The sequence below is a fragment of the Pinus tabuliformis genome, chromosome 5_2 (genome assembly GCF_031772625.1).
Source record: "Pinus tabuliformis cultivar Carrire ecotype Pingquan chromosome 5_2, CPIR1, whole genome shotgun sequence".
Classification (NCBI taxonomy): Eukaryota; Viridiplantae; Streptophyta; class Pinopsida; order Pinales; family Pinaceae; genus Pinus; species Pinus tabuliformis.
In genome coordinates, this window is record NC_142306.1 from 279940107 (window position 1) to 279955296 (window position 15190).

The following is a 15190-nucleotide window of genomic DNA, read 5'->3' on the forward strand; positions in this document are numbered from 1 at the left end:
GTATTTATATGGTTAAATAACTTGTTAAGGAATAAACAAGTAGGTGAAATAAACCAGATAATGCAGGAAGAATTTTTGACACGTTAGACTTAAAAATTTCAACACATTGTCTTCTATGAGATAGGGCAACATTGGCCCACAAACCGGGTGATGGCCATATGATAGAGGTAGAGTTCATGCTTGGCTTTTGCTCACGTGCTAGTTTGTAAGTCCTGACCATCTTTTGTATTTTGATTTTTCTTTTGTTTTTCTTGTCGCTGTCATATGATTTTTCCTTTTTTTTAGCTGCATCAACCTCCTAGGGTACATTTCCAGGCCCTACCCAGGTATGAGGATGTGTGGGTGCCAAATCCCAATGAACCAATGGTCAGTTGACCCAAAGAAGGGAGGTGGAATAAGCGTTTGTAATGTAAGATGGAAAGTTGTAAGTATGGAATAGGGATAGATGGGGCTATGCTATTTCAATCATGGTTTCCCAAGTAGTGCCCCTTCCTAAAGCCATGGGCTATTAGGGGAGGTCCAACTAGACTAGGATTCAAACTTAACCTCCCATTTAAGGCGAGGGAACAAGACTATGGCCAAGACCCTTCTTTCTTTCAAGTTACTCCATAATCCATGTCAAAATGCCCAAATACAAACAAACATAAGCACCTGGTTGCATAATGAATAAAGTACCTTTTGATTTGAAGCCCACCTTCCAAAATGTGCTCTTGAAAATGGGCAAGTAGACACATGACTGATGCAGGTGGCGGAGATATGAATGGCACGTCACATCGGCTACAAAGTGGCTCTCAGGGGCTGCTGGCTGCCAGCTGGAAGAGATGAATATGAGAAAAGCTTCTCCTAGGGGTCACCCACTTTTGGTGGGTAACATGACACAATCCCACCTGTGTGATATCCTTTTTCTTTGGGAGGGTGTGCATTCTTGATCCAGTAGCTCATTCCCATTTGAGGGGCAACATCTATAAATTAATGATGTTTGTTTCTCCCAATCTGAACTCTTCTAATGCATTGTTATTTAACTACGTTTCTTGTGCCTTAATAATCTTAATCACAATTAAAATCAAACCTTAGCTAAACAAACTCGCATCTATGCAGCATTTGCTTGTAGACATAAGCCAATACTTTTGGCTGTAAACAAATAACTCCACATATAGGTGTGTACGTTTACTTGTAAGCACAAGGGCTGTAACATTGCAGGCATATACCTATACTTGGATGAAAACAATTCTTAGTCTCTGAATAATTGAACATGTAAGCATGAAGGCTGTAACATTGCAAGCACATACCTCTACTTGGATGCAAACAATTCTTAGTCTGTGAATAATTTAACATGTAAACATTAGGGCTGTAACATTGCAGGCATATACCTCTACTTGGACGAAAACAATTCTTAGTCTTTGAATAATTGAACATGTAAGCATGAGGGCTGTAACTTTGCAGGCATATACGTCTACTTGTATGAAAACTATCATTGGGCTCTAACATTGTACCATAACAAAGGCAAGGGAATTATGACTGGTTCTAAGAGGATCCAATCTTGATGGCTGTATTTTAATGGTTTTTCCAGAATGGAGTTTTGAGAAGCTTCCATCTTAAAGTTAAAGTGGGAACTAACCAACGAAATGTGTGAAATGAGGATAGTAGACTTTTAAATTTAACTCAGATATTCATCTATATGTCAAACATAGATTTGTGTTGATTTTATCTTTCTTCACCAATTGAGCAGTTAATATTTTCAGATAAAATAACAACTATACTTGATTAAAATAGCTATACCATGTTATTGTAATAGCTATACCCTTGGGTATAATGAGCACATGTAATTCCTAACAAATTGTTCATCAGGCTGTCAATCCAAAAAAATGTTACACCCATGGTAAGAGATTCCTATGAAGCAATACCCATCATTCACATGATTAAATCCATCTGCATTTTTCTTTTCCTTTTTTAGTTGGCAAATGCTTCTTATATTACAATGTAGAACAACTGACTTACATTCAAGTAATCAATATTACAGTTGTAGGCTAAACTCTAATGTTGGCCGCCTTGGCCAACATATATGAGAGTTGCCATATCAGCCTCAGCTCCTATATTTAATGAGTCTATACCGGATCTCAGAATTATCTACTCTATGTGCCACTTAGCTGATTCAGCCTTGTAAGCTGCCTTTTTATGAGATTAAATTTGGAAGAGTCACTGTTAAAACTTAAGTATCTCCAATTCCTATATCTTATTTTCCGTAATAAAAAAAGACCTTTCAGATGGATTAGCATAGTATTTCAAATTTCTCTGCATTGCTGTCTGATCATTGGATTCTTTCACTGAATTGCACTTTTCAACTTCAGAGGATCTGCAAAAATAATTGAGTAGTTTTCTGTTATGCTTTCCCAGCAAGCATGTTCCTCCTTACAGCTCCAAATGGGATAAAATAAGCTTCATAGACTCCTGGTTGTGAAAAAACGCCCAAAGTCCATTGGACAGCCTTGCTCTCTGCAGCCTGTATTTAATTGCCAGACTGATGAATTTCCATCCAACCTAGCACACAGGAATGGAAATACCCTTGGACTTTCCAAACAGACTAGCATCTGTTCAGCCACTTGTCCTTGGTGGCTTGTAGTCCCCATCTTGTATTAAGTGTGCTTGATATAGTAAGGCTTGGCCTGATTCTCTAGTATAATTTCCTTGTGTAAGGACCACTTATGATAGCTGCATGTCTAGTTTTTCCAGATCATGGCTCCGATTCTGAGATTACTTTGGGAAGCTCAAAGAAGAAAGATTGTATAGATAAGCAGCACATAATACCATGAAACTTGATTGGATGATGTCGTTCACAATCACCCAATCACAGTCTTCTCATGCGATTCTCTAGTATAATTTCCTTGTGTAAGGACCACTTATGATAGCTGCATGTCTAGTTTTTCCAGATCATGGCTCCGATTCTGAGATTACATTGGGAAGCTCAAAGAAGTGATTTTTATGTGAATTAATGAGATGCTTGGATCAGCGCAGTGTTCCCCAGCCTGTCCAATCTTGACTGTTTTTATCACTTAAATCTTGCTACACATGTAAAAACTTTCTTCATAAATGTCTTCCCTTAAGAGCTTGCAAAGATACCCACTTGAGAAGTGATATGCAATTTTTTTATTATTATCTATTTTTGGTACTTTACTATTTAGAGTGTAGGGATTCTGCATAAGGGTAATCTCTAAGACTAATTGGCTTCTACAGATTGTCCAGGGCTGATGGTGCAGTGATATTTGAGGCACTAGCATATGGAGACGTAAGCACCACCGCATATCTTTCTGTACACAACATGTGTTGTTCCATAATTGACAGGTATGCATTTTGAACAATTTGTAACTAAATGGATTTTATGTTTTCAGGTTTTCTGAACATAATTTCCTTGTCTTGTTGAATCAATAATATTGAATGCTCAAATTTGCATCCAATTGCTTTTAGAAAAATAATTGTATCTATTTAGAGTTTGGAAGATTGTATACATAAGCAGCACATAATACTATGAAACTTGATTGGATGATGTCATTCACAATCACCCAATCACAGTCTTTTCATGCTTTTAGAAAAATAATTGTATTTATTTAGAGTTTGGAAGATTGTATACATAATCAGCACATAATACTATGAAAATTGATTGGATGATGTCGTTCATAATCACCCAATCACAGTCTTCTCATGCGATTTTTATCAAATGTGATTTCCCTTATTCTAAAGATCCTAATAAAAAATCTTCCATTTGATATGCTTGTTACCCACCAAAAGTGGGTGACCCCTAGGATAAAATTTTCTCCTATTCATCTCATCCAGCTGGCAGCCAACAACCCCAGAGTGCGACCTTGTAGCTGATGTGACGTGCCATTCATATCTCTGCCACGTACATCAGTCATATGTCCCCTCACCCATTTTTCAGGATCACAGGTTGGAAGGTGGGCTTCTGGTCAAAAGGTACTTTATTCATTTTGCATTCAGGTGCTTATGCTTGTTTGTATCTTGGGAATTTGGCATGGATAATGGGGTGACTTGGAAGAAAGAAGGGTCTTGGCCATAGTCTTGTGGTTAAATTGGATGTTAATTTTCTATCCTAGTCCAGCGGGACCACCTCTAATGGCTTATTGCTTTAGTAAGTGGCACTACTTGGGAATCCATGATTGAGATAGCATGTTCCATCTATCACTTTCCCATACTTATCACTTCCCTCCACACATTATGAGCCCTTATTCCACCTTCCCTTTCTAAGTCCACTTGACCATGGGGCCACTGAGATCTAGCATACCCCTCACCTTTTCCACATATTTGGGTCAGGCCTGGAAACATTGCCCCGAGAGGTTGATGCAGCTAAAAGAAAAGAAAGATCATATAATGGCCACAAGCAAGAAACAAAAGAAAGAAAATTATAAAAATGCAAAAGAAGGCCGGGACATTAGTATTAGCATGTGGGAAAAAGCCAAGCATGAGCTCTACCCCCTATCATTATGGCCATCGCTCGGTTCTTGGGGCCAATTTTTCCCTCTCACAAGAACCCTTGCATGTCCCAACCCCTGGTGGGTGATGAATTGCCCCAACACTAAGGGGGTAATCGCTGCTGCATATCATTTAAAGCATATTCTCATTTCTTAGAGCTTCGAGCAGTAATATAGAGAAAAATCGAGAAAAATTAAAAGGCAATAAGAGAGGTGGAAAAACAAAGGCTGGGGTAATTCTTGCATCCACAATTGCTCCCTTCTCACATTTGTATGTCCAATATGTGAAATTCCTCGTTATTGCTACCCCTTTGACCATGGCATTTGGCCTTGAGACCCCTTCTCCCTTCCGTTCCATCATTATTCACATGACACCTATTGATTGAAGGGAGGACTGAGGACATGTCACCTCCCTTTGGGGGTTGGAAACACCTAATAGGGTCGTCTTTTAGCCACTTCTACCTAGAGAGGTAACATTCTTACATGACTAAGCCCTAATTTTAAAGGAGAAACCTTGTATGAAGTGTCACATTGCCCATTACTTGCAAGCATAGTTCACTGAGATGCAAAAATGATTAAATGTACCTAATGTCAGAAATTGCAACACTGGATATTGTGTGAAATCAGCAGGTGGTTTCATTATGTGTTGGGAAACTTAACTGGGGCCCAAGTCCATTAGAGAATCATATTGATACCTACAGGTGAGGCGTTGAGAGCCATGGGTCCTCGAAGATTCATAGATTATCACTTGCATTCATGGGCACCTTTAACACCCACTATTTTTGCACTTTGCCCTACATTATTCATGGGATGATGCACTTGGACAGTTTGTCTCCAACTGACTTCGCACGTGTACATGGTGTGGTTGCTGATCTGAGGCCCATATGAGATTTGTCTTCTTCATTGAGACATGGGAGGGCTAGCACCATCTTCAGTGCCCTCAACATTGGAGCAAAGACAAAGATTCAACCACATGGAGACCCATGAGACCCAGTTTTGTGCCCCAAATCCACATTTGGGGGCCACAGGATGATTTGCACCGAGACAAAGGGGCCAACCCATCCATCATGATTTTAGCGGGCCTCTACATCACACATGACACCATTTGGCCTCAACACCCTCCCTTTGGAGGCCTATCCATGCATGACATCAACATTTCGATCCTCCTTTAGGATATTGTATCATTTGTTGCATTAGTTACTAGGTCGACCTGTGACCTAGAGGTGTTTTTAACACATTACTTTATGATTTTAGGGGCTTTTAGGCATAATTCGGTTTAGTAGCTCATATATATATATTTGTGATCACTCATTCGTGGTCAAATCATCATCAATCTTGTGAATTTCGAACCTCTTAGAGAATTCACACTTGCTTCTTGTTGGTGATTTTGGAGATACTTGGATGCGTTTTGATACATGAAGCTGATTTTGACATTCTTTGGAGTTATTTCTTGGTCTAATAGAATGATATATTGCATGTTATCTTGTAAGTGGAATCTTTTGTTGAGTATCTTTTTCTTGAATGTCTAATACATGGAACTATTGATTCTAGGTCGAAATTATGTGCCCTATTTTGTTGAAGATCAATTTATTGAAGAATATCTTGATGAATATTGTATGCATTACTCAGTGTAACATGTAATGAATGTTCCTAGTGGAGTACTTGTTATTCTCCATCAAAATCCATTATTCCATTAAGTGGTAATTGTTGAAATTTTGATAGCTAGGGCATCAAATTTCGACCTCCTTAGAAGGAATTTCGCTTATCTTAAACATCCTAGACTCCATATCCCCATAAGATAAGGCACTGGTCCTCTCATTGTGAAATTTGCACAATTGCAATAAACAGGAGTTTAATCTTCTATCTACTGGAGATTATTATATTTTTTGTAATTTACTTTACGACAAATAACAATTAAATCATTATTGCAATCTTCACAAATAAAATATGTTGCAGAATATAAAATACGAAAATGAGAAATGATACACACACATAAAATATGACATCATTGTTTTTGGACAATTTTCCCTGGAAAAACCCCGAAGGGAAAACCAATGCAATAAATGAGGGTTTTATTATTATGTTCATCAATTTGAGAAATTACAACTGGTTGCCTTTAACTGGCAAACCTCCGACAAATAATGATCTCCACAAAATAATCTAGAGGCTAACTATCTCCCTCTGCAACTTGATTTGGCCTCTCCAAGGCAACTCACACTCTTCAGGGCTTCTCACACTGCCTGACTGGAAACGCGCATTGTTGCTCTGGAAAATTTGTTCAACCTTTGGAATCACCTCCTAGCAAGTCGTCTTGCCTCATGGACTACTCTAGGCCCACTTGCTCTGCCTCTGGATGATAGACCTGGCCTCTGTCTCACTGAACGTGCTCCTCTTCCACTTGCATTAGCTGTTTTCCACCTCCTCTGCAGGTAATTCAACTTCCTCTTCTTGTCCCCCGAACACTGGAAAATTCTGAGGAAATCTCTGTTGAACCCTTGCTACCGATGCTTCCCTAGCTTCTATTGTGCCCTTGCTGAATACTTGCAACTGGTTAGTCGAATTGCTCTCTCAATAAATTGTCTTGATGTGTCTTCTCCAAACCCTTCGATTGGCTCTTATAATCTCTCGCTGGATGCTCAATGGCCATGATCACATCTTAACGGATGGCTAAGATCATCTGGACTTCGTCAATTAAATTTTCCGAAAGTCTCTAGAGAAAAATCGAACTTCCTCAATTAATTCACTTTCATTAACCAGTTTTCCTAAGTTAGACTTAGGAAATATTTAATTATTGGCTAATTAATTTAATTGAGGTGTCTCCAAGTCTTTTCTTGTGAAACCTTTTTTGTGTTTTCGAGATTTTGTGTTCCTTAGCTTCTTAGAGACCATAGAGATTAAAACACCTGTTCGTTGCTAACCCAAATTCCAAAAATCTAACACGCACTTGGTGATTAACCTGAACTTTTCTCCATATTTTTCTCTTCTCAAATTTTGTCCTTTTAAGGCTAGGAAGGAGAATCTAGGGCTTGGAGCGAAATTTTAAGGAGGAGGCATTTGGTGGTTTGAGAGCCTAAACATCAAGAGGTAGGTCTTGACTACATGACCTATCAATTTGGTGGGCATCCATTTAAATTTCGTCTATAAAATCTCTTGCCCTTGGTGTTGCCCTAAGAGGGAAACCTTAGTTTCTTCTCCCTCAACTTGAGGATTTTGTTGAGGGTTTCATGAGCCTTGGAATAGCTGATTATCATTGTAAGAAACCCTTTCTCTTTGGTCTTGACCTTGTGAACACTTGTTTCTCACCAAAAATCTCAAAACCCTAGGTTGTGAACCTTGTTTTCTAGAGATTTTCTTTAAGAGCGTTTTTCTTATTTTAAACCTTGAATCATTATTGAGCCTCTCTCTTGAATGAGCTCTAGCTTGATCACTTTGTGCCTTATATCTAGCATATCTATTTTAAGTGACCCCCTCCCTACTGAGACTCCTCCCATCAATGAAAGTTCGTAAAGAGAAAGGGGTTTTGGTTGAGGTGACATTGGGCCTGTTGCACCCATTTTGTTACAGTTCCAAGGAAGCAATTGTGCCATTCTTTCAAATATCAGGATCATCAACCAGCAAACTTATTATGTCGTTGTAAACCCATTCTGCAAATTTGTAATGTAAATGATTCTAGTACGACCATTAAATTATGTAACAACCTAGGTAAGCCTATGATTTTGGCGATGAATTTAATCCTAGGAGGTTTTTTGTCTCACTGATTATCTGTGTTTCTAAACATGAATGATCGGCATAGTTTTTCCCTCCAGCTTCAACCCCAAAGATAAGGTGGAATTTATCGACAAGGTTTTAGGTGAGTTAGTGTTTTAGTCGAGTTTATTGTAAAAGTGATTTGGGAATAATTTAAGCTAATTGGCTAAATTATTTTATTACAAATCATTTGGTCTACTAGATCATATTGTGTCTTAGAATTGTGAAAATTTCTAAACAGAAATTCTATTACTGCAGCAACTGATTTATTTTACCTACTTGTTTCTCAATAAGTTATTTATGAAATTCCTTCAGTAAATGTTAAAATAAATTCTACTGCAGATATCACACCATTATACTGAAACAATTATATGCACAAGAATCAAACATTGACACAATATTTTTGGACAATTGTCCCCGGAAAAACCTAATGTGGGAAAACGGTGCAGCAGAGGAGAGTTTTATTAATCTTCAACAACAATCATTTTACAAAAACGTTTTGCATAGACACTGGGAGAAAACACCTGAGACTTTTCTTTGAGACTTTCTGATACCCTGGAGCACTTCGTTTCCCTACTGCGTCAGCCCTGCGTCATTCTGCATGGCTCTGCGCTGCTCTGTCCTTCTCTGCGTCATCCACTGAGTCTCTATGATCTACATCTCCCTTTGCGCTCTCTCAAGGTCCCCGCGTCACCTCTTCTGAGCTTGCTGACTGCTGCTAATCACCCCTCTTCCTCTACCCTGCAACTCTCCCTCTGAAATCGATTTCACTCTCTTTGAAAATTGATTTTCCATAGGATACTGAGTATTTGCTGGTGTGTCTCCAAATGACCCTCAAGCCTTCTCTTATACTTTTCCTGTTGACGAATCAAGTCTCTAATCAACGGCTAAGATCAAAACAGACTTGATCCTCGTCTCTTAGAAACTTCTCATCCTTATCTTTATTAATACCCATTAATATTTTTATTTTCCTAAGTTTAGACTTAGGAACCCATTAAAAATATTAATTATTTTAATAACTCCTCATCCGGATGGAATTTCTCAAAACGATTTCTGGGTCTTGGAGATCTTATGTGCTTTAGCCTCTCCACCAATTTTCATGGCTAGAGCACATCCGATGCTACCACAAATCAACACTCCCTCTTAGCGAGGAATGTGCTCTAGTAATGTTCCTCCATTGAACATCACACTGATCCTCCAACACTGGTACCTGTGCTGATGTTGGGCCTGCTGCCCTACATCCACTACACTGCTGCCTCCTGTACTTCTGCCCATGGCTCTGCCACTGCTACATCTGTACTGCAGCTCCCTCTGCATCCATGCTGTTGCTGGTCCTTCTTCCCAACACTGCATCTGCATTGAAACTCTCTCTCAAATGCTGCATCATGCTGCCCATATCATTGCCACTGCTAACTGCTGCATTGCACCCCTGATACTTATCCATTTCTGCTACTAAAATGGATTCTTTACCATCCCCATCTTCTCCCTGAAATAAACGAACTTTGTTCTTCCTAGGGCCTTGGTGAGGATGTCCGCCACCTTTTCTCCTGTAGTAGTGTAACTCAACTGTACTGCTCCTCGTTGGACATAGTCTCTGACAAAGTGACACCAAATATCAATGTGCTTTCACTGATCATGAAATACTGGATTCTCAGAGAGCTTGATGCAACTTTGATTATCACACACGATCTTGGTCACCTCCATCCTTCTTCTGAATAGGTTCACATGCAATTTTCTAAGCCATATGGCTTCACACGAAGCTGTGCTAGCGGCCATATATTCTGCTTCCGCTGAGCTCAGAGCTACAGATATTTGTTTCCTACTGCACGAGGAGGTCATCCCCGATCCAATGTTGTAACAATACCCATAGATACTTTTCCGATCTACTGAACTTCCAGCCCAATTTGCATCAGTAAACCCATTCAATCTGATGTCATTACTTCTGGTGTACAATAGTCCATACTCGACTATTCCCTATATATATTTGAGAACATGTTTGGCTGCTGCCCAATGCACCCTCTTAGCTTCCACCATGAACTGACTGGGGGTGTTGACAACGTAACAAATGTTTGGCTTGGTATTGACCAGATACATCAGGGACCCTATGAGCTGCCTGCATAAGGTGGGATCAACATCTTTGTCTTTTGATGCATCAATTTTCTTCCAATTGGTGATCATTGGAGTAGCCATAGGCCTACAGTCCTGCATCCTGAATCTCTTCAGGATTTTTGTAGCATATCTCCCTTGTCCAAGGAAGATCTCACCCTTCTGCTGCCAAACTTCCAACCCCAGGAAATAATGCATCTGTCCCAAATCCTTCATGTCGAATTTTGTGACTAGATTCTTCTTGCAGCCCTCGATGAGCCTGGATGATCATGTTAAGAAGGGATTATCCACATATAATACTAGGATTAGAGGCTCATTCTCTACAACCAGATAGTAGAGATTGGGATCTGCATCACTCTTGATGAACCCCATCTTCTGCAAGTAGCCATCAATTCGACCATACCATGCTCTAGGTGCCTGTTTGAGCCCATACAAGGCTTTCTTCAATCTGCATACATGAGATTTCTTTTCATGTGTCTCAAAGCCTTCTGGCTGTTCAATGTATACTTCCTCTTCTATCACCCCGTTCAAGGATGTTGTCTTGACATCTATCTGATGAATCTCCCACCCCATCTGTGCTGCAATAGATATCACGGTTCTAATAGATGTAGACCTGGCAATTGGGGCGAAGGTCTCTTCGTAGTCCATTCCTTCCTTCTAAGCATACCCCTCAGCCACAAACCTGGCTTTGTATTTTCCCACACTGTCGTCTGTAGCGTATTTGATCTTGTAGATCCACCTACCACTGATCTGTCCTGAGGCATAGGTACTACTTCCTAGACATCCTTCACCATTATAGAGCTGTATTCCTCCACCATCGCATCCATCCAAACTTGATGCTAAACGACCTCCTAAAAATTGGAAGGTTCCCCAACCTAAGTTAATAAGGCCTGATATCTGTCTAGTTCTCTTCGCTCCCTTTTACTGTCCCTGGGTGCACCAATGAAATCTTCTGCATCCCATAGAATTTGTCAGAGTTCCTAGATTGTTCTTCCTCTGGTAGTAAGTACGCCTCTTAGCTCTTCCTCTTCCTGTGATTCCTCCTATTCTGAAAGATAATTTCTGGTACTGGCTTCCACTGGTTGAAGTGGTTTGACCAACAACTCATCTTTTGACTGCTCCTCGGAAGGCATTTCTCAAGATTTTCTGAAGGCCCTATCCTCCATGAACTTCACATATCGCCGAACTACTACCTTCCTGATAATATGAAAAACATTCCCGGATTCCTGTCATATGTCAGGAGGCTCCACTGTCTATATACCATACCCTTGATGATGCAGAGATTGCTACGCAAGCAAATTCTTCTTCCAATCTGGAAGCCAGCATAGAGAAATCAAAATTCTATCTCTTGTGCATTCTTCTGAAAATCTGCACGAGTCTCCTGTCGTGGATGCCTCTGCATCATGCCTTTGACCCATAATTGATTTTCCCTTCTTGTCTCCAAATCTTTGCTCTGATACCATGTGAAAATTTCTAAACATAAATTCTATTACTGCAACAACTGATTTCTTTTACCTACTTATTTCTCAATAAGTTATTTATGAAATTGCTTCAGTAAATATTAAAATAAATTCTACTACAAATATCACACCATTATACTGAAACAAATATATGCACAAGAATCAAACACATCGACACAATTATTTTTGGACAATTGTTCCCGAAAATACCCAATGTGGGAAAACTGGTGCGACAAAGGAGGGTTTTATTAATCTTTAACAACAGTCGTTTTTACAGAAAAGTTTTGCATAGACACTGGGAGAAAACACCTGAGACTTTTCTTCGAGACTTTCTAACACCCTGGAGGACTTCCTTTCCCTATTGCATCAACCCTGCGTCATTCTGCGTGGCTCTGTCCTTCTCTGCGTCATCCACTGAGTCTCTATGATTTGCGTCTCCCTCTGCGTTGTCTCTTAGGGTCCTTGCATCACCTCTTCTGAGCTTTCTCACTGTTGCTAATCACCCCCTCTTCCTCCACCCTGCAACTCTCCCTCTGAAATCGATTTCACTTTCTCTAAAAAATCGATTTTCCATGGGATTCTGAGTATCTGCTGGTGTGTCTCCAAATGACCCTCAAGTCTTCTCTTATACTTTTTCGGTTGACGAATCAACGACCAAGATTAAGTCTCTAATCAATGGCTAAGATTAAAACAGACTTGATCCTTGTCTCTTAGAAGCTTCTCATCCTTATCTCTATTAATACCCATTAATATTTTTATTTTCCTAAGTTTAGACTTAGAAACTCATTAAAAATATTAATTATTTTAGTAACTCCTCATCTGGATGGAATTTCTCAAAACGATTTCTGGGTCTTGGAGATCTTGTGTGCTTTAGCCTCTCCACCAATTTTCATGGCTAGAGTACATCCGATGCTACCACAAATCAACAAGAATTGGGTAAGTCTTATGAGGGTCTATAATGAACGGGTATTTCCCATTTGAGGGTTGAATTATTGTAATATCTGATGTAAAAATATTTTAGTGCATGGTCCCTCATACTTACACACCATGGCTAAAATATTTTGGGGTGAAAAAATAATTAATGCCCTCATGAGTCAATTAATTAATTTTTCTGGCAAAAATAAAATAAATCCCAATCCAGAAAATTAATTAATTTAGAGTCAATTAAAATGTTAGAGAAATTAATTTCTCCAAGTGGAAAAATTCGTGGGTCTAAAAGAAGTTAATTTTTGGATGTCCTCCACCAAGGGAATATTGAAAATTTTAAGAAAATTTAGACCCTTGGAACTTGGTGGTTGAGTCAAAGTCAAATTTTTGAGGAAATTAGTTCAAAATAATTATTTTTGAACTAATAAAAAATGATTTTAATGAGAAATTCGAAAATTCCTCAAAAATAAGTATTTTCGACGGTAGAGATTAAAAGTTGATCAAAGATTTATCAACGGTCAAGATTATTTTGATGGAGATCAAGCCAACTAGCCGTTATTTTCCACTTGGAGGGATTTCTCTATAAATAGAAGGCATTTTGCTTCTATTGATCATCTTGATCTTTGGTTAGATGTAATTTTGTAAATGCTGGTGTGAAGCCATTGTTCTACTGGGAACATTTGAATTTCGTAATGAAAGACTTTGGGATACAGTTCATGGTGTCTTTGTCTCATTGATCTGTGGTATGTGCTGAGTATGTGCGTTCCTATATCGTGCTTCAAATATTATATAAATTGTTATTTCATTTGTAGATGATAAGAACATTCTATTGGTAGGTTTTGGGCTTATCTTAGGTGATCTGATTCATTGTATGATCTAACGATTTTTCTTAAGAAATATATATATATATATATATATATATATATATATAGAGAGAGAGAGAGAGAGAGAGAGAGAGAGAGTTTGCAGGCTCCTAGCACTTGGGCTCCAAGTTCACAAACTGTGGGCGTAGACTGACCTTGTTTAGACTTAGGATATTTTATGTGATTTTTTTACTTCGCTAAGGCTGTGGTTAACATCTATTTTTTGAAATAAATCAAGCCATTGTAAAATATCATAAAAATTATTCTTCCAAAAAATCCTTCAAGCATTGTATATTTGTATATTTTGTAAATTAATTTTTTAATCTTTGTTTTGCAGCTGGGGTTTAAGGTTTTGAAGTTTTGTATATATATTGGGGTTTTGGGTACTTGTATTTTCATTTGTGCAGGTGATATTCAAGAAGATTTGCTAGATTAGAACTATATCTAGATAACTGGATTCGTCCTATAGGCCCCACGAATCCCGAATCCAGCGTGTCTGACGCGATTCTGCTCTGATTCGTGTCCAAAAACCTTGACACGTCGTGTCCTTTCCTGACTCGTCGAATCCGATGTCGTGTCACAATTTTGGCAGCGTGTCCTGTTTTCCAGGACTCGTTAGGCGGCAAAAGTGACCTGCACAGGTATGAAAAGGCCGCATTTGGTCATTACAACCACGCATATTTTCATTTGGCAAGCGTTTTGGCAGCTTAATAATCAAGTCTAGGCCTTAGTATTGATATGCTATTCATGGTAATGTTAAATTCTTAAAGTAAAGGTGACATTCTCCTTAGTCTTCATTTTCATCATTTTACTTAAATTTTTAACATTACCATGAAATGACTCAGGATGTTTGAGAGTGGTTCCGGCCTCATTGGATTTCATATGGAGAAAGTAGAATTTTAGATTTCATTCAAAATCCAGCAGACTTATCAGTTTTTCAGGATTTTAGGATTGGGGGATTGCAATGTTTCCATTGAATTTTGTCATGTATTAGGGTATGGAACTTGTATTTAATCAAGAGCACCAATCCCTCTATGTACCTTGATGTTAGTGACATTAGTTGTCGAACTCCTGTATCATGACCCTCCTAAAAATGTACGCATCACTCAAACAAATTCTTGACTTGACATGTTATGCTTTTTCTATCTTATGTTAATGCTTAAAGGGTGATATTAATGACAAAGATCCCTATACAGATACAGAGGTAATGACAAAGATACCTCTGGATATTAATTCTTAGAGGGTGATATTAATGACAAAGATCCTGATTTTCCAACAAGACTAAAAAATTAGACATTTCTCGTGGTGGCAAGAGGGCCAAGCATAAGAAATAGATAATAGATTGACATGTATTTGAATTTTGTATGTACTATGCATGCTAATAGCTATAGATGAAGTTCTATATTTGAAATCAATAAATTTGTATCATTAATTAAAATTTGTGTAAGAAATATCTAAATTTTAATATATATATAATTTTTTTTTAAATATATATATATATATATATATATATATATATTTAATAAAATAATATATAACGAATCCTACGTGTCCTGTTCCGGGGGGTCAACGTGTCCGAATCCGACACCACGAATCTCGAATTCTA

General features: G+C 38.5%; 1 protein-coding gene across 3 annotated transcripts in view; it reads left to right on the top strand.

Moving 5' to 3' along the window:
- Nucleotides 1-15190, top strand: part of LOC149158608 (uncharacterized) — a 259349-nt gene that overhangs the window by 104810 nt on the left and 139349 nt on the right. For all 3 annotated transcript variants that reach the window (XM_089436273.1, XM_089436272.1, XM_089436271.1), the window contains exon 3: nt 3232-3339. In XM_089436273.1, the coding sequence (XP_089292399.1) occupies nt 3232-3339 (108 nt within the window). The remainder of the gene's footprint in view (nt 1-3231; nt 3340-15190) is intronic.